The sequence below is a fragment of the Triticum aestivum genome, chromosome 1A, assembly GCF_018294505.1.
Source record: "Triticum aestivum cultivar Chinese Spring chromosome 1A, IWGSC CS RefSeq v2.1, whole genome shotgun sequence".
NCBI lineage: Eukaryota > Viridiplantae > Streptophyta > Magnoliopsida > Poales > Poaceae > Triticum > Triticum aestivum.
In genome coordinates, this window is record NC_057794.1 from 541,869,826 (window position 1) to 541,892,227 (window position 22,402).

A 22,402-nucleotide genomic window follows, 5' to 3' on the forward strand; every position below is an offset into this window, starting at 1 on the left:
TAAATCCTCACAGCGTGTTTGGTAATAACAGGGAGAGGGAATAGGAGTTTCGAGATGGGAGTTTGCCAAGGGATTAGACATGGGAAATTGATTGTAAGTCCCATTCCTCTGTTTGGCATGTGAAGGCAATTAGAAGTGGGATTTTAAGAGGGAGTTAACTGCCCCTGTTTGATTGGTGGGATTAGGCAGGAGAATGCCTTCCTCACGTACGTACTCAGCTAACCAAAGGTCCCTCACGAACATGCACAATCAACGAAACGTTTTTCTTTTTTGCTAATTCTCAATCCCCAGTTCAATTACCAGGGGTTCCCTAGGGAAGAGATCTGAGGGAGTTGGCCCTCTTAATTCCCCTTTCCCCTCCTTTCTTAATTCCCATGTCCCTGAGTCAATTAAAGGATTTTAAGTCTCACTTACCTTAAACTCCCATTCCCAATCAACAACTCCCCCCAACCAAACAAGCTGTCAAGTTACTTGTATACTAGAACTCCTCCCAACCAATTACTTGTGAACTTGGGATCAAAGTCAGTGCTCTTGTTTAGCCGGTGGAGTTCAGATCCTCTATAATTAAATATTTAATATGCTTTTTTGATAAATTTTAATTATTTAATATGCTGCAGCAACAAGTATGTTGGAGTTTGTTCTTGATGTGTTGTCAGCAAATATTCAGGCAAATCGCTGCCACTCGCTGATTATGTAAATGAACTATACCTATGGTTACTACTATTTTTATTTATTGATTGATTCATTTAATAATGAGCCGGCACAGGAACGCGTGCCTTTATGGTATAGTCAGGAATAAGAATAAACACCACGGGGTTCATCCTCCTTCCCTAGCTGGCAGCCGTGAACTGCACGGGGTTCATCCTCCTCCGCTTGTCATGGTGGCGTGTCGGGCCTAGTCGGCGCATCAAGGCGGAGTGCCCTCCTATCCCCCTCTCATCGCCGCGCTAGAGCAGCCCCTCCTGGCCGAGACGGAGGAGGGGGCAGGGGTGGGGCGCCCTCATCTTCCCCATTGAACTTGAGGAGGAACCGCCACACTGCACCTGGGCATTCATGGTTGTCCCTCCTCTCCCAGGCCTCATCGCTGGTGCCGCATCAAACACTTGGTGCAACAAGGAGATGTGTCGGGTAGGACGACGGTGTGCCGGTCACTCGGATTGGTGCGACACATGGCTCGCCGGGGGCGGCAGGGATTCAACCGGGTAGGGGCTCGGCGGTCCGGGACGACGTGGGAAGCGACCGCGGGTGCGACACATGCTACCGAGGAACACGTTCCCGCCGTTGTTCCGTACTGCACCTGCGCTGCGCACAACCTATTCGAAGAAATGCCACACAAAGAAAGAGATATGACGGTGCTGATGGGTGGGCCCTCCATCCAAACTAACGGTCAAACATCCGTGTTGACAATTATGTGCCATGTCAGCGCTTACAGCGGGCCTGACACGTCAGAAATTGGTTTAATCCGTTCCAAATCGGTCATAAGTGTTTATCGAAAAATTTAGGAAGGTAAACAGTAGATTGTTGGGGCGTCCAAGAAATATGGTAGCAAATCCACAATTGAATTTAATAAAATATGGTAGTCTTTTTTTTGGAATTCACTCATACAAATATGGTAGCCTACACAGACCAGATCACATTGCCTGATACTTGTCTTCCTGAAGTCGGAGCTGCAAAGGAGGTGCTTCCGCGGTGACGATGACACGAGACGGGTGGTCGGTTCCGGCGCTGGCTTGGCACAAGTCCAACGCTTCCCCCCTGCAATGCTCGTCGCTAGAGTCGGAGCTGCCTGATTTTCGACGCGTGCGGTGGACTGTTTGGTGTTGTCCGGCGCAGGCCTCGACGCTCGTTTATGATGAGGGCTTCATCGGTGGTCGTTGATGGTGGAGTCAGAGTCGCCTTGGCGGAGGTGTGATGACGATGACACTGGATTGCTACCTCGACGACGCTTCTCTCCTTGACGGTGTGTGCGTTCTTGTGTGAGTTGGCAAGTCGCCCTAAGTGTTCTGTGTGGTCATGTTGTAACGGATTTCATCCAGTTTTTCGTCAATTAACCAGACAATTCTCTTCTCTTTATTAATGAGATGATGCAAAACTTTTGACTTCGTTTCAAAAAGAAGGCCGACTTAAACTAAGTTAGGCGGGTACATAGCATATGATGATTCATTTAGTTTCACATACGTTATACAAAATGTATAGCAAAGTTGGGCCGCAGTGCCGCCTTATCTCCTTGGAGGCTCAGTGTAACTTTTTCCTCACCACTCCTTGGAGGTTCAGTTTAACTTTTTCTTCCCCACATGGAGATTCCTTGTGTGTCGGGTCTGTCGGAACTGCCTTCTCTTTTAATTGCTTGCACATGATTCCACACAACACCTCCTATTTCCCATTGAATCGTCAACGGCGCTTGAAATTCGCCCCTTCTTACTCTCGGCCCGTCATTCTTTAGGATGGCCTTTGAATCGACAATCAATCCATTTGCATCCTTGTCACTTCCATCCTGTATATTTACCGACCTTGCCATGCTTTAATTTAGCTTTTGCCATGCTCGACATACAAGATGGTACGCGTGGACGTCATGCTTGCTACTTCAAGTATTTGTATGGTTTCTTGAGTTCTGGAACTGCAAAAATGTTCAGATGACAACGTGTGGTCACGCTGACTTGAGTTTGTATAGGTTTTGTCTCTGCTCACATAACCTTAACATGATATGAAGAAATCCAGTGACGGAGCTGATAAGACTAGAATGATCAGCACGTTGAACAAGAGTTACTATGTATGCATATCGGAAATCCGTTGGTGCTCCCAGGTTCTCCCCTATCAACCATTTTTTTTCTGTAATCATTGTACACTGAATTTTTAACTACCTACATCTGGTAAGAAGTTGAATTTCATATTTACTCTCTCAATTTATGCAGATAAAAGTTGGTGCCTCAGTGTGCCGACTCACCAGGAATGCGAAGTTCTTTGGAGCAAGCATGGAAAATGTGCGCCTATGTCTGCATTGCTCTATTCTTCTAGAGAAGGTCAGTCCGTACAATTGTACAAGCAAGAAATAATGCTATGGTACCAAAGGTACATTGCAAGTACATGCGTAGAATTTCTACATTCACTAATTTTTCAATTGTAATGCACAAATGTATATTTTCCCCGGAAATCAACTGAAACGCTGCCTTTTCCTATAAGCAAAAAAAAGGAATAGAGGAACTGTTATGTGCTGAGTGATGAGAATTTTTTTAACCAGCATCCCTGAGCCAACCTTTTTTTGTTGCCTCCAAGAACACGTTGCTAGATATCCTCGAAGGCAATAAGGACACCGTGAAATACGTTAGGTGGGTACTATTATAGATGTGATGATTCCTTTCATTTAAAAAGTTTTACCTCCGACTCCCAAACTCTTCGCAACCATCTAGACAGAGTTGTCCGGACGCATTTTGCTATCCAACGCCTTATCTCATCGGTCCGCGGAGCAGTCCAGATGTTTGCTTTCCCGCAAAACGGACACAAAACATGGGGCCTTTGTGGACGTCCGAACAGGCGTCGTGTACACGTCCGCCACATCGTTCCCATCCAAAACCCTCGTCGCGTGAAGCCGTTGCCGCATATTCATGCAAATCAGCGTCGCTCCGACTCCATGACATTGATGCCTATCAGTGCGAAGCTGCCGAACGAGCTAGTGGCACCGCTTCAATGCTGACGGGGCGACCGAAAAGCCTACTCCGACCGCTGTACTGCACTGAAGCCGGCTTCCCGTCCCTTTGCCTGGCCTCGTTGTCCCTATATAAGACGGGCTCCGACACCATCACATGGCACTTCACGAGTCCTTTTCCTTTTCACTCCCACCCTCTCTGCTCCGGCACTATTCGGACCATCATCTCCACCATGCCGAAGTCTGGGTACTCTGCACTGGCAGGCAACGACAGCTCCAGATCTTGGCGCTGCCACAGTGGCTCTCCAGGCCCCTTGACCTTCATGTCCGTCTGCTCCTCCAACAAGGAGGAGATCATCATTTTCTCCGGTCATGAGGAGGACTAGCCACCGCGCCTTTTTTCGGAGGCGGCGATGACAGACGAGGAGTTCCGGCAACAAACAGTCCCATGATCAAGGGATCATTGTGCTACCGTGGTCCAGCGCCGCCGTCACCATCTCCATCCCATGCAAAGGCAGAGCAGGCGTCATTGTCATGCTAGCGCATGAGGGAGGAACAACGTTCCCTGCCTCACCATCATGTCAAGGCGGAGCCGGCATCCCCGCCCGCAACCACAACGTCCAAGGTGACTCATGAAGAAGGAGCCATTTTTGCCGCCGCATAGCAGTTACGGACGCATCGACTAGCCGGAGTCGCCTCCCCCTTGCAACTGGCATGACAAGGCCGTGAAGGAGGAGGTGCCGCCAGCAATCGCGATGGCACGCGGGCGCATCCTCCACTACTTCAGCGACGACGGCTCCTCTTCATCATGGAGCCTTGTCACGGCGGTGGACAGGGCGGCGAGGTAGACGGCATGGAGGGAGCGGCGCAACGCGACGGGCAGCAGGGCATTCGCCAAGCCAACGAGGCGTCAGTCTGGGTCCGCACAAACCCTGACCTCAGGGAGGCATGGGCACACGGCTGGTCGCTTACACAATGGAGGCGGCCACCCGACACCGTCACCGCCTTGACGAGGAGCTCGCCAAGATCGTCCAGGAGTGGTCGCTCGGCGACACCTCCGCCACCGTCAACAAGGGTAAGGCGCTTAGGGTCAGCATTGGTCGAGGTGACCCTCCGCACGATGCAGGAGGAAGCAGATCAGCTCCTGCGCGAGCGCTACGAGGCGGTCAGGCATGGCTGTCGCGCCCGTGCGCCCTTCCGTCACTGGAAGGACTGCTCTGACGAAGATGACATGGAAGGCAACATCGGCGCTGCTGGCAGGCCGGCCACGCGTACGCGATACATGCTAGTTTAGGTTTTTTTTTAGTTTTAGTTGAATAGACGAAATATTGTCCGGTTTATGTAAATTATGTCCGAACTAAAGTGAATTCCGTCATCTTTGCACGAAGTTCATCTGATTAGTTCAATTTCGATTTGAAATGTATGCGGGTGGCGCTGGATAGCTGGTTTTCGTATCACTATCGACGAACGCGTCCGCGGACAAATACAATGTTATGTTTTAGGTGACAACGTTGGATATACCCTTATCTTTCGGAAATGTTAATGCCCACACGTGTGGGCGTTAACCATCTTGACCACACGCATCCATCATCGTCCAGTACTATATGCACGAATCTTGACACAATCTAGCTGATTTTCTGTGCCACGTAGGACAAGGCGTGTGTGTGGTGTGTGACATAGTTCGCCCACACATCCGTTTTACCACACGAAGGGGCCGGTGTGTGTGCGTTTAGCAGTTTACCCACACACCAGTTTTTAGTCACGCACAAGGGCTGGTGTGTGGGTATTTGCCATCTCGCCCACACGCCCGTCTCCTCTCCCACACGTAAGCTGCTAGTTGCCATGCGTTTTTGCAGCGCACATGGCAACTGCCTCTAGTGTGCTTTATAAGCAGGTGGCAACTCTCTTTTTTTATCCGAGTTGTCATGTATTTTTGCAGGGTACACGGCAATTGTCTAGTGTGCACGTAAGCAGATGACAACTATCTTTTACCGAGTTGCCATGTGCTTTTGCATGGTATATGGCAACTGCCCCAACGTGCACGTACATGGCAACTGCCCTAACATGCACGTAAGCAGATGGCAACTCTTCTTTTTTACATGGCAACTGTCCTAGCATGCTTGTGAGCACATGGCAACTCTCTCAACTGCCTAGTGTTAGTATGTGGCAACTCCTAAAGTTATGAAATCATGGCAACTACATTAGATCAGACTATACATGGCAACTGCAGTTGAGCAACCATGGCAACTGCAGTTGTCCGACATGGCAACCGTAGTTCAGCGACATGGCAACTGTAGATAAACGAACATGGACGAGGGTCTGGACCATGGCAACTGCGGACGCGCGGTGGGCGTCACGCATCGCGTGCGGGACCAGAATGGTACGAGGCCTGACATACGGGCGTGTGGGCGTTATCAACTTTGCCCACACGCACGCGTGTGAGAGGGTTCAGGAGGGAAAAAAAGATGTGTGTGGGCATTAGTTGTTTGCCCACACATAAGTGTGTGGGCTGGTTGCTGTCCATGCCACACGAGGCGTGTGGCACAACTATCCGATACACCACACGTGTGGCAGTTATCGGGACCCTTATCTTTTTGGATGGACAAGCTCATCCGAAACATATGCGGGCATTTTAAGGGTCGGTGTTGGAGACGCCATTTGCCACGGGACAGAGCCAGGGCATCGCACGCACCACCAGCTGCCGAGCACTCACCACCGCTCCACCTCCCTTCACCTTCTCCTCCTATCCCCTCCGCCTCTTGACCAACTGCCCCCGCGGCCAAAGCTGTCATCCAGCTCACATGTGTGGCCATGGCGGGAGAGGATGCATTGGCTTGTTGGGCGTGCGCCTTCCCCCTTCTCCTCACCGGAGTTGGCCGGCGAACAGGCTCCCTGTCGTACTCCGCATGGCACACAGCCTCGTTGTCTTGGGCCTCGCCAAATACTATCTACCCATCGGGGCCAGCGGCAACGAGGGTGTGGCGGTAGCCAAAGAACGCGACAATCGTGGCAGTGCGCACCTGAGCCGTCATGCATGGAGCTTGTTGTCGGGGTTCCAGTCCAGTTCACCCCTGCTGCTCCAGGAGGTCGCCATCAGGGTGTTCCTGGTCCAACTCTGGGGGGGGGTCCATGTCATGGCTTGGCTTCCGATGACCAAAGCCAGAAAGCGTAAGGATGAATGTCAGCCATAACAAAGTGACTGGAATTGCACATGAAAATTTAGTTTCTGATGCACAACTTACAGAACTAGATGAAGCCCCACGCCTTGATGTGTATTTTTGAGGATAAAAATGATAAGGAGAAGTGGGGAAATCGCTAGAGAGAAAAGGGAGACATTAAGAGAAAGCGGGTAGTATTGAAATGGGAATGAGAGAAGACACCCCATGTAGATTTCTTACAGTATACAAATTGAACTGGTTACACATAACAGCACAAACTACATAATATATAAATTGGTCTGGTTGCATATAACAACACAAACTGTACAATATACAAATTGATCTGGTTCCACATAACAACATAAACTGTTGATCGGAGTTGGTACCCTACAGACTGCAGTATCAAAAGAATGTTAATCTATAGATAAACATAACATTAAGGTCTTGTTTGGTTAGCAACTAAATAACTATGTGCATTGCCTGGGATCATGGCTCGATCCATGTGGGTCGCCCGTACCGGGAATTGTTACATGTGGACGGTGGATCACAATCTGACTATTTGGTATGGGCCAGCGCGTGGAAAATCCTGGCCCAAACAACGCCGCACCACTCTGTTCCACGGGGGTAGAAAGAATCGTCTCTGACTCATGGAACGAATCCATAAGAGACGGAGGTGAAAGAAACCCTACAACGAGACGAAGGTGGTGGCGCAACAAAGTGGCGACAATGACTGACACCTTCTCTCCGGTAAGGTCTCATTTCCTCTCCCTTTTCTCTCATGATGAAGACCTTAGCTTCTCCATTCCCTTCCTTCGCCTCTCCCCTCCTCGGCCTCCTCCGCCCCTGGCGGAACACTGAAGGCGCTCCCCAGGAGTTGTGACAACGGCGAGCGCCTCATCATTCTTGTGATGTCAAACAACACGGCAACAAATCCACTGCCTTGAGATTTGTCTCCATGCAAAGCATATCTTCTCTCTAGCCATAGCACATTAATTAGTTGTGTTGAAATGAAAATTTCCAAATTACTAGATGTATGTCAAATCATCATATACATCAAGGCCGAGATCAATCTGATATGAAGGAGTTATTAGTTTCTTTTAACACGGGCGCTCTGAGGCATTAAAAACGCCATCCCTCAATATCTTTGGAGTAGAATCAACAAATATAAGCAAATAAATGTACTATACAATATTTGATACTCCGTCCGTAAACTACTATAAAAGCGTTTAGAATACTAAAGTAGTGATCTAAACGCTCTTATGTTAGTTTATAGAGGAAGTAAAATATAAAACACACATCTTCTCCTATCCCCACTTAGTGCGGGGGAATAAGACCTCTATGTGCGACCCTTCCATCTTTTGGTTCGAGCCCATCTACCATCTTTTGCTTACATCATTGAACGTGTAGATATATCTAGAGTGTGAGTGTTGGGCGGATGGATCATGTGAAGGAACACGAAAGTTGACTTCTTTTTATCTGAAAAGGTTAACTTTCTTTTCTGCCTTTTTTTGTGTTCCATGTTTATTTATCGACTGCAATAGCCAGTGAGCGTTCGCTGGCCAGGATGGCATTTGCGAACCGTGCGGCTCGCAGTTTTGTGATCTTTCTGTATTGGACATGTCAATTAGCGTTTCCAACTGTACTACACCATCTCTTGCAACAACTTTCGTGCTAGGCAAGAACTCGCCGTGATCAAGTGTGGCACACCCAGACCCGATCCGTGATTGTTGTGATGTATTGTTTGTGATGCCAAGTAGTATCTCTTATTTGAACGCTACAGCTTCTGATATGGAAATCTATGCAACATTCACAGTGACACTTGTGTTGTGAGTAAAAAACTTTGCCGAATCAACTTGTGACTAGAAGCCCACAATTGTTTTGCATAAAACATGATCAGACCAAAGAAAAGGGCCAGCGAACACATCACTTACAATAGCAGGTAGATACCACAACTTATTTAGACGACCAGCAGTAGCAGCAGCCAGCAGCCATGATACACGTGCGCATCGATGGATAAGCTAGGTCGAAACCAGTACATACTAGCATGACAGATTTTTTTTTTTTGCGGGTGAGCATGACAGATTTATTTAGGCATCACGTATATTTAGTAGGTAACGTGTGCTAATGCACCTCTCAGCCGCATTCCTGCTCCTGCACCATCAAAATATGATGATACAAGCGAGGTCGAAGACGCGAGCCACGCCGCAGGCAGTGAGCACGGCATTGACTTCGTCGGCGATGTTTGCGCGAACACGGACATGTGCCCGGCTTAAGGTGACGCTCAGACAGTCGGCGGCGTTCGGCATCCCACGTATCTGCCGGCAGCATCGCTCTTTGTTGGCCAGGCCCATCCTTCCCAGCTGGAGGTCGACGCACACGTCGAGCTTGACCACGTCGCTCAACGGGCAATGGTCGCCTCCACAGGCGGATGGTGCTGGAGCCGTTGCCGGTGGAGGCGGCAGGCCCTGGCCACTTGCGCGGACAGACGCCACGGCCAGGAGGATGGTGGCGAGGAGGAGGACGGGGGAGGACACCATGGTTTCCAGGTTGGTGGTGGCTATTATCGCAGATGCTGCTTGAGTGGATGAGTTGGGCCGGTGTTGGTGCCTATGCATACTGGGACTATATCAATTTATAGGACGCACAAGAAGTTGTTTTTGAGGAGATGATTAGTGCTCACGTGCGTATAGATTACTAGTGTCATGACTCGCATCAACGAGAAACTATATTCAGGCAACTTACAAAACGTGGGCGCTATCAAAATTTCTTAAGGTCTTAATTAGTAAGTACAATGTACAACAGTACAACTTTGGCACTGTATGTACAATGCAAGTACATGCGTAGAACTTCCACATTCTAACTCATTTTCTATTATAGAGTACACACATATTTTTTTCTTTGCACGCTGCCTTTTAATATACAGAAAAATGTATGAATATGTTAGCAAACATAATTAAACGCTTAAAATGGAAGTAAAACGGGCTACCCGCTAGCCGGCACCAGCTCTCATGTGTGAGCCTACACAGACTGTCACACTGCTTGATATCCTCGTTATTGAATTCATGCACCGACCAATCCATCCAAAAGTCCGAACTAATGAAGGGAGGCGGACAATATATTTCAACACCCCCCCTCATGTCTAGACTATTTTAGTCCTTAGACATTGGATCGATATAGGCCACATAATCGTTTTATTTAATACTCTCTCCGTTTTTATTTACTCCGCATATTTATTAGAGTTGACTGAAGTCAAACTTTGTAAAGTTTGACCAAGTTTATAGAAAATAATATAAATATTTATCATAACAAATTTATACTATATGAAAGTATATTCAATAATAAATCTAATGATGTTGATTTGTTGTCGTATATGTTAATATTTTTGTTTATAAAATTGGTCAAAGTTTACAAAGCATGACTTTGACCAAAGCTAATACGCGAACTAAATAAAAACGGAGGGAGTACTGTGTTGGCAGGGTCTTCAACTTAAGACCTCTTGGCTCTGATACCATATTGAATTCATGCACCGACCAACTTATCCAAATGTCCGAACTGATGGAGAGAGGCGGGCAATATATTTCAACACTCATAACTCATAAGGCATTAAGGCCAGCTTCAATTAAGTTAGACGGGCACATAGCATCGATAATTTCTTTAGTTGGCTTCCGCCCTGCTTTAAAAATAAAGGCACAACCATTACAGATGAAGCATACAAACGCACACCAACCTTGCCGGGGATAGCAGCTATACAATAGAAGCACAAATATCTAAGAACCGGAACCCAAAAGCAGGGACTAAGCTAAGCCAAGCTAAGCACTACACTAAGAAAGCTAGCTAGTTCCTGGCAATAAGCCCAAGTCTTCACGGAGCACCTTGACACACCTCACCATGCAGGCCACCACTCCTAGGGACACTTCAAGCGACGGGCTAGGAGAAGTAAGAAACCATCAGTTTGACGGAAGAAGGGCCAATAAATGATGCCTACAAGGAGGAGAGTGGTGTCTGGGGACGTCTTCTGCATCGTCTTGACAAGGTCAAGCATGGCATTTACCGGCGCCCCACCAACCAACCCGAGAGAGCATCACTGGCAACCGACAACTACACCCGATACAACTTCACTAAAGAATACCTCCGGCAGCCTACCCGCATGACACCGATACCAGCAACCCCCTGATCCTAGCATGACCTCGCACACCAAACAGACTGGCGTCTAAAAGAGGCCTAGGTCACAACGAGGTACATCGCCGGTGACAAGAAGCCCCTAGAGGAACCTAGGTATCGAGACATCAGATGAACACCACCGAGGAAGACGCCGCCAGATGCTACAATAGGGAGAATATCGGATTGCCTAGGGAGGACGGCCCATAAGCAACGCCTTCAAGGAGAAGAACAACATCCGTAGACGTCGTCGTCGCCAGCAACAGCCAAGGCCTTGCGCAACTTTCGCTGAACCGTCATCCCTAGGCCCTGTAGCTTGACTACCATGTCGAGGAAGAACTCCATTACCCGAGAAGATTGTCGATCCCTGTGAAGCCACCCGACCCGAGCCCTAGACCGGCGACGGAAGCATGAACAGACAACTGGACGGTGGCTACTCGACGCCTCTCCATAGCCGCCCGTCCGACACCCAATCCCACGCTGTCGATAATCGGGCAGCCGGACCTCAGGCAGCAAGCCCCCGACATAGGTCGGCCGAGGCAGCCGCCGGCGCCCAGGTCGTGTCCACCTTAGAAGGTAGGTGGCGGCCACAACCTCGCTGCGGCCCCCCACCTGGTCGGCGCACCATGCTGGACCCCAATCCGGGCCAAAGCAGACTCACCGCACGAGTCCCACAGGTAAGGAGGGCAGAGCACCGACCCACCTAGTCGCATCTCCCCCCACCCCCACCAGACCACACCCATCGAGTAGGACCCCCACTATCTAAATTTCTTAAGGTCTTAATTAGTAAGTACAATGTACAACAGTACAATCAAGAAATAACACTTTGGCACTGTATGTACAATGCAAGTACATGCGTAGAATTTCCACATTCTGACTCATTTTCTATTATAGAGTACACACATATTTTTTTCTTTGTGCGCTGCCTTTTAATATACAGAATAATGTATGGATATGTAAGCAAACATAACTAAACGCTTAAAATGGAAGTAAAACGGGCTACCCGCTAGCCGACACCAGCTCTCCTGTGTGAGCCTACGCAGACTGTCACACTGCTTGATATCCTCATAAGGCATTAAGGCCAGCTTCAAGTAAGTTAGACTCCCCGTAAAAAAAGTAAGTTAGACGGGAACATAGCGTCGATAATTCCTTTAGTTTCACATATGATAGACCGATGCTTCCACCTTGCTTTATAAATAAAGCCACAACTATTACAGATGAAGCATACAAACACACACCAACCCTGCTGGGATACCAGCTATACAATAGAAGCACAAATAGCTAAGCACATGAACACAAAAGCAGGGACTAAGCTAAGCACTAAACTAGGAAAGCTAGCTAGTTCCTCGCAATAAGCCCAAGTCTTCACGGAGCGCCTCGACACACCTCATCAGGCAGGCCACCACTCCTAGGCACACTTCAAGCGACGGGCCAGGAGAAGTAAGAAACCATCGGTTTGACGGAGGAAGGGCCAATAAACAACGCATCCAAGGAGGAGAGCGGCGTCGGCTTAACAAGGTCAAGCATGGCATTTGCCAGCGACCCACCAACCAACCCGAGAGAGCATCACTGGCAACCGACAACTACACCCGATGCAACTTGACTAAATAATACCTCCGGTGGCCGACCCGCGTGACACCGATCCCAGCAACCCCCCTGGGTCCTGGGATGACCTCGCACACCGAGCATACTGCCGTCTAAAAGAGGCCTAGGTCACAACGAGGTACATCGCCAGTGACAAGAAGCCCCTAGAGGAACCTAGGTATCGAGACATTAGATGAACACCACTGAGGAAGACGTCGTGGAATGGAGGACGCTGCAACAGGGAGGATGCCGGTTTGTCTAGGGAGGATGGCCCGTAAACAACACCTCCAAGGAGGAAAATAACGTCCGTAGATGTCGTCGCCGCCAGCAAAAGACAAGGCCTTACGCATCTTTCCCTAAACCATCATCCCTAGGCCTTGTAGCTTGACCACCATGTCGAGGAAGAACTCCACCGCCCGAGAAGATCGCCGGTCCCTATGAGGCCACCTTGCCCGGGCCCTAGGCCGGCGACGGAACCATGAATGAACAAGCACACGGTGGCTACCTTGACCCATGAACATAGCCGCCCGTACGGCACACAACCCCATGGTGCCGAGAACCGGGTAGCAGGACCTCAGGCAGCAACCCCCCGGCACAGGTCGACCAAAACGCCTGCCGACACACAGGTCGTGCCCACCTTAGGAGGTAGGTGGCGGCCACAGCCTAGCTGTGTCCCCCCACCTGGTCGACGCACCCTGTTGGACCCCAATCTGGGCCGAAGCAGACTCACCACGGCAAGTCCCACACGTGAGGAGTGGCAAAGCACCAGCCCTCCTGGCCGCGTCTCCCCCCCCCCCCCCACCCCTGCCTAGCAGGACCCCAACCAGAACCAACAGCCGTGCCGCCCACTGCCAATCGAGGTCCAGATCTGGCTAACCCCAACCGAACCTCCGCCACCAACGCCGCGGAGATCCACCACCGCCTCCCAGCCCAGCAGCCGCCGGATCCAGACATCCCCGCCGCCAGGAGCCCCGCCAGACTCTGCGTCCCGCGCTGTCGTCACATGCAGACAAAGTGCTTCCATACTCTCCTTGGAAGTTTAATTTAACTTATTCTTCGCCACTTGGAGACTCCTTGTGTGTCGGGTCTTCCGGAATTGCCTTCCCCTTTTAGGCTTGCGCATGCTTCTAAACGAGACCCTCCTATCTCCCGTTGAATCGTCCAAGCCACTTGAATACTTGAATCCCCCCCCCCCCCCCCCCCCCCCCGCGCGCTCGTACTATCAGCCCGGCATTCTTTGGGGTGGCCTTTGAATCCACAATCAATCCACTTGCATCCTTGTCACTTCCGTCGACTATAATTTACCGACCTTGTCATGCTTTAGTTTAGCTTTTGCCATGCTCGACATAACCAAGACGGAACGCGTGGACTTCAAGTTGCTAAACTTGTTGAGACACAAAATACCTAAGATGGTATGCTTTTATGTTATTAGCACTAAGATGGATATATTTTTCGTTTTGTGAAAACAGATAGACTGATTTTAGCACGTTTCTATTATGAACTTTTGATGTAATGCCCAAACCACTTCTCCTGAAAAGTGTGTTTTGTGTGGTGCAACTGTAGTGTCATATTTGTATCGTTTCTTGAGTTCTGGAACTGCAAAAATGTTCTGGTGACAACGTGTGATCATGCTGGCTCAAGTTTGTATAGCTTTTTTCTTTGCTCACATAACCTTACCATGATATGAAGAAATCCAATGACGGAGCTGACAAAACTAGAATGATCAGAACGTCGAACAAGAGTTAGTTTGCCTGTCAACCCTCTTTTTTTATAATCATTGTATACTGAATTTTTAAATACCTACATCTAGTAAGAAGTTGAATTTCATATTTATTCTCTCAACTTATGCATATAAAAGTTGGTGCCTCAGTGCGCCGACTCACCAGGAATGTGAAGCTCTTTGGAGCTGGCATGGAAAATGTGTGCCTATGTCTGAATTGTTCTTTTCTTCTAGAGAAGGTCAAACGTACAATCGTACAAGCAAGAAATAATGCTACGGTACTGAAGGTACATTGCAAGTACATGCGTAGAATTTTTACATTCACTGATTTTCGTAATGCACAAATATATATTTTCCCCGTAAATCCTGAAACATTGCCTTTTCCTATAAGAAAAAAAAGAAATAGAGGAATTGTTATGTGGTGAGTGATGAGAATTTTTTTTTAACAAGTATCCCTAAACAACTTTTTTTCGTTGCCTCCAAGTACACGTTGCTAGATATCCTCGAAGCCAACAAGGACACCTTGAAATAAGTTCGGTATGTACTATTAAGAATGTGATGGTTCCTTTCGTTTCAGAAGTTTCATGAGGTGCATCTCCAACACCGACGCTCAAACGTGTGTAAGTATTTGGACTAAGGTCTTGTTTGTTTGGGCTTTTGCTTTTGCTTTTACAACTTTTCTACTTTGGCAAAAAAAATCATAAAAACTCCTAAATAGATGCTTTTAGAGCTTTTCTGGTTTTTGGAGCTAAATATTGTTATATTGATTCTTCGAAAGCCATAAAAGCTCCAAAAGCACCTATTTAGAAGCTTTTATCGCTTTTTGGCCAAAATGGAAAAGCTTCAAAGGCAGAAGCAAAAGCCCAAACAAACAGGGCCTAAGGGGTCCGGACATATTTTGCTTGCCAACGTGTCACCCCATCACTTCTAGGGAAGACCCTAATAGTAGCGTGAGTAAATGACCTAGCAGTAGCGTGGGCAACGGCGATACTGCTACGGCGCCACAACTAACATTTAGCAGTAGCGTTGTTTGGGCACACGCTACTGCTAACTCAGTTATCGGTAGCGCACTCCACAGAACGCGCTACTGCTAGTTAGTAGTAGCACCTCTCAACCCCGCGCTAGTACTATTTGTACATATTCCACTTTTACTTTATTTTATATCATATTTATACACTGTTATACAATTTTTCATACAATAGCAATTTAGAGATTGTTATATAATTATGATCATAATGAGTTATTACATCAGTGGGTGACTTGGTCACTTTGGATCCATCCACTTGAATCTAATCCACGGTTCTTTCACCCAATGATATAATAACTCATCATCATCGTCATCATCATCATCATCGTCGTCGTCATCATCATCATCATCGTAATATTAACAACTTATCATCATAATACATCATAGTCATATAACAACTCCTCCTCATCATCATCATTGTCATCCATGAGTCATATAACAACTTGGTCACTACTCATAGTCACAACTCATCATCATCATCATCATCATAGTAGTAGTCATAATCACAACTCCTCCTCCTCACCGTCATTAACTCTAACACATTGTAGCACACAATAACAACTTCTCATCATCATCATAGTCATAATCAACACTAACTATTTGTTCTTAATACCTAGGAACTCTACTCCTCTCTTCTAGGTAAAATAGCATAAAACAGGTAAACCGGTCCATCTCCAAAATGGAGAATGGAGATCCACTTGTCTCCAATTTGTGGCTTGGGCACTTGAAAGTTCTCTCCAATCGAGAAGCCTACTTCGACCACTTTGCCGCATTGAAGTTGTCCTCCTCTCCCTTCCCGTCCCTTTGCCTGGCCTGGTCATGCCTATTTAAGTCGGGCTCCGGCGTTGTCCACACGGCACCACATGAGTCCTTTTTTTCTCTGCTCCCACCATCTCCACTCCAGCAATGTCCAGACCATCATCTCCACCATGCCGAAGTCCTGATTCCCCTCACTGGCAGGCGGTGCCTCCGGATCTTGGCGCCGCCACAGTCGATCACAAGCCCCTTGACCTCCATGGCCACCTGCTCCTCTGACAAGGAGGAGATCATCATCTCCTTCGGTGATGAGCAGGAAATGCCTCATGTAGCGCATATTCTTTCCCACGCTGCTACTGTGGTGAGACCCGGGGGAACCCTCGGGCCACCTTTAGAGGCAGCAGGGATTTATAGCACACGCTACTACTAATAGCGTAGTAGTAGCGTGTGGTGTAGCCCCGTCGCTACAACTAATTAGCAGCAGCGTGTGCTATAGACCCCCGCTACTCCTAAGCATCTACGTATAAGGTTTTTCCTAGTAGTGCATCAGTCCATGGAGCAGTCCGAATGTTCGCTTTCCCACAAATCGGACACAAAACAGGAGCGGTTTTGCGGGCGTCTGGACCACTTACATGTCCGCCACACCGGTCCCACCCAAAACCCTCTTCACGCGAAGAGGTTGCCACATATTCATGCAAATCAGCGCCGCTCCTACTCCATGACATTGATGTTGGTCAGAGCGAAGCTACTGGACGAGCAAACGACATCGCTTCAATGCTGACACGACGATTGAGAAGCCTACTCCGACCACACGGCACTGCATGAGTCTTTTTTCTCTCCGCTCACACCATCTCCACTCTGGCACTTTCCAAACCATCATCTCCACCATGCCGAAGTCCTGATTCCCCACACCAGCAGGCGGCGCCTCCGGATCTTGGCGCTGCCACAGTCGATCACAGGCCCCTTGACCTCCATGGCCACTTGCTCCTCTGACAAGGAGGAGATCGTCATCTCCTCCGGTGATGAGCAGGACCAGCCACCGCGCCTCTTCTCTGAGGCCGCAATGACAGACGAGGAGTTCCAACAATAGATCCATCTCATGATCGAGCGATCACTGTGCTACCGTGGTCCGGCACCGCCCTCGCCACCTCCAAGCCGCGCAAAGGCGGAGCCGGCATCATCGCCGCACTACCGCGTGAAGGAGGAACAATGTTCCCTGCCTCTCCGTCATGTCAAAGCGGAGCCGGTGACCCTGCGCCCAACCACAACGTCGCGGCCGAGTATTTTTAGGCGCCCGCTAGGAGGCGGAGTAATTTTTGTACTCCCTTATACGCATGCCCGTCGATGAGGGGGGCCAAAGTGGCCGACCGCACAGCCCCCCCGCCCCCCAATCGTGGGGCCCCCGATGGAGAAAAACGAGAGGTAATGTGCCTCTATGGCGCCCGCTACAACTTGAGCCCTAGGGTCGTGACCCTCCCAGTCCCTCGACTGCGCAGACGCGCCGCCTCTCTTGTGATCTGCAATGAATCCACGATTATTGGTCCGCGGATCACCGCTGGCGTCCGCTCTCCCCCAGTCTAGCTCCGCCTACTAGCTGCTCCGTGCTTACACTAGTGTACGGTGTACCATGCTGCTTGTGATTCCCGTCCTCCGCCTGGCCGCTGGGCGCTGGCCTTGCCTCCGCTGAATGCAGGACTTGTCGCCCCTCCAAATCTGGTGCTGGTCCTCCTCGGCCACTAATCAGTTGGTAATTTATTGATTCTTGCACTGGGAGAAGCAAACGACAATAAAAGATGCACTTGAAGTTTGACACACATGATGTATGTGTTGATTTCTGAATTGATGTCTTTTTTAGATGAAACCCGAACTGATGTATATTTATATCAATTTTATTCCATGCTACAGAAAAATAAGATGAAGACATATTTTCATTAGTGACCTGCAACAACAGGAGTGTCTACACATATGGGAGGAATAGATGAGGGAAACTATTGCTTTGGTATTCTTTTGTGTCCCTTATTATTATTTGTACCTTTTTTTTCATGTTTAATCTATTTGGTTCCATTGTTAAGCATTGAATTTCAGTTCTACATATATTGTGCAATCGAGCAAATTTATGTAAGCTTTGGCATGAGGCGTTCCCTGGCTAGCGAGGTATTATTTGGCCAGTGTAGATATTCGTTGGATACTTCTTTAGTTATACAAAATTAAGAAAAATTAGGACCCGATTTTGTATTTTGTCCTGGGCCCTCAAATTCCTGGAGACGGCCATGCTTATACGCTTTAGGAATTCGGCTAGGTCCTGGTTAGAGAAGTAAAATCTATAGCCTTTTAGGGATCGGCTCGAGATTCTCTAAGATAGTAAAACTCGGGGTGCTTTCCCATTTTATTGGTTCAAGGGTAGCTGTATTTTTTTCTCTCTTCTTCATCCTCGAGAAATAAATTAGGAGTAAGAATTCGCTAATGTCTTGGAATCAAAATCCATTGTAATTATATATATATGTGGTAAAAGGATCTAGCCTATGAAGATTGGCTTGTCAAATCAAACCCTGATCAGCTTGTTATTTACACAAATTCAAATAACAACATAATTTACATAAGATACATTCATCATGCCCCTCAACACTACTCAGTACAACTATTGTAGCGCCGCAATGTCCCCAAACCCATCCCAGGGCGTCGTCGTCGGTGCCATCCTCTCGCCGCTACCGTAGCACGACGCCACGGCGGCCCCCTGAAACCCCGCATTGTTGCCACAAGCGTTGCTTGGCGACGAGAAGAGGCCGCACACGTCGGAAGAAACCCCATGGAAGAAGTCGCGGTACTCGTACGACCCTTCCCCCGCCGGCAGCTCCCCGACGCGATCCGCGCACCCTCCCGTGCCCTGCGGCGAATCCGGGTCGTTCCTCTCCACGAGCTGCTTGAACATGGTCGACTTGAGCAGCAGGCTGAGCGCCGTGGACGAGGACGACGACGAGCTCCTCCTCCTCAGGCCGCCACCGAGCGCCGCCGCGCTGTGGTCGAGGATGAAAGGGCTGCCCGGGGCCGCCGCCGCCGTCGTGGGAGGGAGCATGATGTGGGCCTCGGCCGGGAGGAAGCGCTCGTGCTCCACGGGGCTGGGAGGGAGCTGCGTGTGCATGCCGGCGAGGAGGTGGTCGGCGAGCGCCGCCGGGCCGGCGACGGGGGGCTTGAGCCACGTGATGTAGGACCTGAGGTCGAAGTTGGTGACGGCGTTGACGCCCTTGTACTCGATGGCCGCGATGTCGTAGGCGCGCGCCGCCTCCTCCTGCGTGCCGTAGGTGCCGAGGTAGAGGTACTTGTTCCCGAAGACGCGCCCGATCCTCGCCTCCCATCGTCCGTTCTGGTGGTGCCTGGCGACGCCGCGGTACTTGGACACGCCTCTGGAGAAGCCGCTGCTCTTCCTGGAGGAATCAGGTTGGAAATTTCAGAGTTAGCTAGGTGCACGTAAGAGGAGATTAGAAACACATGTGATATGGCAGGGTTTTGGAGTTGACATGTGCCACCTCCTTAGCGACGCCAGGTACTCCTCCTTGGTGAGGGTCTCCATGATCTTGAGCTCCTTGTCGTAGTCCATGACCGGGAAGTTGGTGTAGGTGGTGGCGCCCCAGTACTTGAGAGCAGCCAGGTCGTAGGCCCTCGCCGCTGCCTCCTCCTCGTCGTACGCTCCAAGATACACTGTAGTATACATATTTCCAGCGTTAGTCATCTGACAACATAGGTATACATACACTGTAGCATCGCTCTGTTGTGGCACTGCCACGGAACCTACCCTGCTTGCCCTTCTTCCTCTGCGTGGGGTTCCACGAGTTCTTGTCCCACAGGTGCGCCTCGTAGCGGCCCGTCCACCGATGCCTGCATACATGCATCGATCACAGAGTCAGTTACCATCACAACATCAAATCAATCGTGGCATGCATATGCAAACATCGGAGCTGATCTTTGAATATAAGTACACACACCGACCTGCTCACCCCACGGAACCGGGAGCTCCTCTTGACGGCGACGCCGGGCAGGGACGCCTTGCCGATGCCGCCGCCGACCGGCCCGAGCGTGGGCTCCCTCCTCCTCCTCCTGACCACGACCTCGCCGCCGCCGCCGCCACCCAGCACCGCGGGCTGCCCCGCGTAGCTCTCGATCTCGCTCTTGACCATCAGGATGCTGTCCATGGCTACCTCTTCTTCCCTCTCTCCAACAGATGTGAATGCGATCGATCGAACCAAGGAAACCCAACGAAAGTAGGCCGAGGACGGAGGGCAATGGTGCACTTGTGCTTGTGCGATAGCCAGGTGAGGAGACGAGCTGCTGCGTGCAGGTGTCCGCGGGCGGGCGCGCTTATATGCTGGCGACAGATCTTGTCCGGGGCGGCAGCTAGGGAGGAGAAGGAGACAAGGCGATTGATGGTTCCGTGGCTCCCGCGTCTGTCTTTACGATGCGGATTTAGTTCGGGAACATCGATTTTAAGCGCATGCAGCCACGGATCCTCTGTCCGGTGGCGGAACTCGGCCGAGTTTCTTGGCGACGGCGGCATGTGTTTCCTTGTTATATTATACAGTACATGACGGGAGCGGAGAGCATATGTCTGCGTGGCCAACTAGGGAGAGCTCGGAGGAGCAGAGCGTCGCGTTCGCACGAGCCCGGACCAAAACGGGGCCTTGGACTTGGGGCTGGGACGAAATAGCGGCAGGCCAGCTGAGAAACCCGTGCGCCGCCCTTGTCTCGTGCTCTGCTCGCGGGGTGGGTGACATGTCTCGTGCGCTTCACCCTGCGAAAGAGACGATCCCTCGTTTTCTTTCGGGTGAAAACCTGCTCTCGGCTTCTCAACAACCAGCCCTGCGACTGCGAGGGCTTGGGGCGTTCGTCGTGGCTCGATCGACCGTGACGTCGGCCGTGGCGCCGACGCACCGACAGGGACAGGGACATGCTCGGCGCGCGCTCTCGGGTTGCCCGCGCGCGGCCGGGAGGCCGGCTGCGCCGTACGAGCACGTCCGTGTCGTGACACACACCGTCCAGTCCAGCAGGGACGGAGCTGACCCCAACAAACTGCAGCAAAACCTTCAGTACACATTAGTGAAAAGTGAAAAAACAGGGTTTGCGATGATGTTTTTGGCGGGAGTAGGACATCTCGAATAAGACTTGTTGGTTAGTATGGTTGATCAAACAAGAACAGGATTGTGGCGCAGTTTGCTAGCGCGTAGGCGGGTGATCCTGAGGTCGAGAGTTCGATCCTCTGTAACCCCCAGCCCGTGCAAAGTGGTGATGAAAAATGCTCTATGGCAACTTGGGTCGTCACATGCATCTGATCTGCAGATGACACGAGCAAATCTGAACTTTGTTTTTCTCCCTTTTTCTTCTCTGCTATGCCCCCTAGACTAGCTGAAAAACAGAGCGAGGGGTTGGTAAAAATTCAGAAGAATAAAAACATAATGGCTTCGCCCGGGTTCGAACCGGAGACCTTCAGTGTGTTAGACTGACGTGATAACCAACTACACCACGAAACCGTTGTGCCTTAGCCGCCTCTCTTAACGATTTATACGATTATATGGCTGTTACGTGCTATCAACTTCACATGCAAGATGGTAAAATTCACGAAAAAGAAAACAACGGACAGCAGACTAGCTGCCATGGCAGGAGACGAAATTTTCTTTGCACACGGACCCTGCCATATGGCAAGAGAACACACAGCCAGAGGGACATACAAAACAAATGTACCACTACCCTTGTCAATTAAACAGGAGCTCACATACACCGGTGAAGCATGGCCGCAACCATTTCTGAGTGGTGTGCACGAGCAGACCGGAGCATGCATCCTGATGCTATTCTGGAGGTGTTGGCACCATCCAGTGGCTTCTGCAGTAACTTCTCCACATGTAGTTCATTTATTTTTCCTTGCACTTTTAAACTAAATGAATGTCATCTGCAAATATGTACAGCTCCTTCATAGTACAATGAACTTAGGGCCTGTTCGGAGTCTCGCCACTCCGCACGACTCCGCTCCCGGAGTGGCCCGAGCTTCAGTTGAAAATACGGAGTGGAGAAACAGATGCTCCGCAGATTCTCGTATTTCTCGGAGTGGTGGATTGCCGAACAGGCCCTTAATACTCAAACAACACGACCTTACATTTTCTGTTTGTTGCACCTAGCTATGACTGAGAATAGGGTTTCAGTTCAACAGACTTGAATGGTCCTTTGAGAGCCCTCTGCGAGGACAAGAGCACTACGATTATCGTTCTCAGCAGAAGCGACAGTAGTGTTCTTGATGAAGTAATACTATGACTCTTGTCTTTTTGTGATTTATAATTACTTTATCTGTGATGAAAATTAACATATCCTCTCCC

The 22,402-nt window shown here is 49.7% G+C and overlaps 1 protein-coding gene and 1 non-coding gene across 2 annotated transcripts; both read right to left on the bottom strand.

Annotated features, from left to right (window-relative positions):
* Positions 1-18,684: 18,684 nt before the first annotated feature.
* On the bottom strand, positions 18,685-20,233 carry LOC123180131 (AP2-like ethylene-responsive transcription factor At1g79700). Its single transcript, XM_044592099.1, has 4 exons — positions 20,031-20,233; positions 19,837-19,919; positions 19,571-19,742; positions 18,685-19,468 (listed from the first exon to the last, which is right to left on the bottom strand). Exons 1-4 carry the CDS (start codon positions 20,231-20,233, stop codon positions 18,685-18,687), a joined length of 1,242 nt encoding a protein of 413 aa, XP_044448034.1.
* Positions 20,234-21,491: 1,258 nt separating this feature from the next.
* TRNAV-AAC (transfer RNA valine (anticodon AAC)) lies at positions 21,492-21,565 on the bottom strand. The gene has a single exon. It is a non-coding gene; the product is annotated as a tRNA-Val (tRNA).
* Positions 21,566-22,402: the final 837 nt, after the last annotated feature.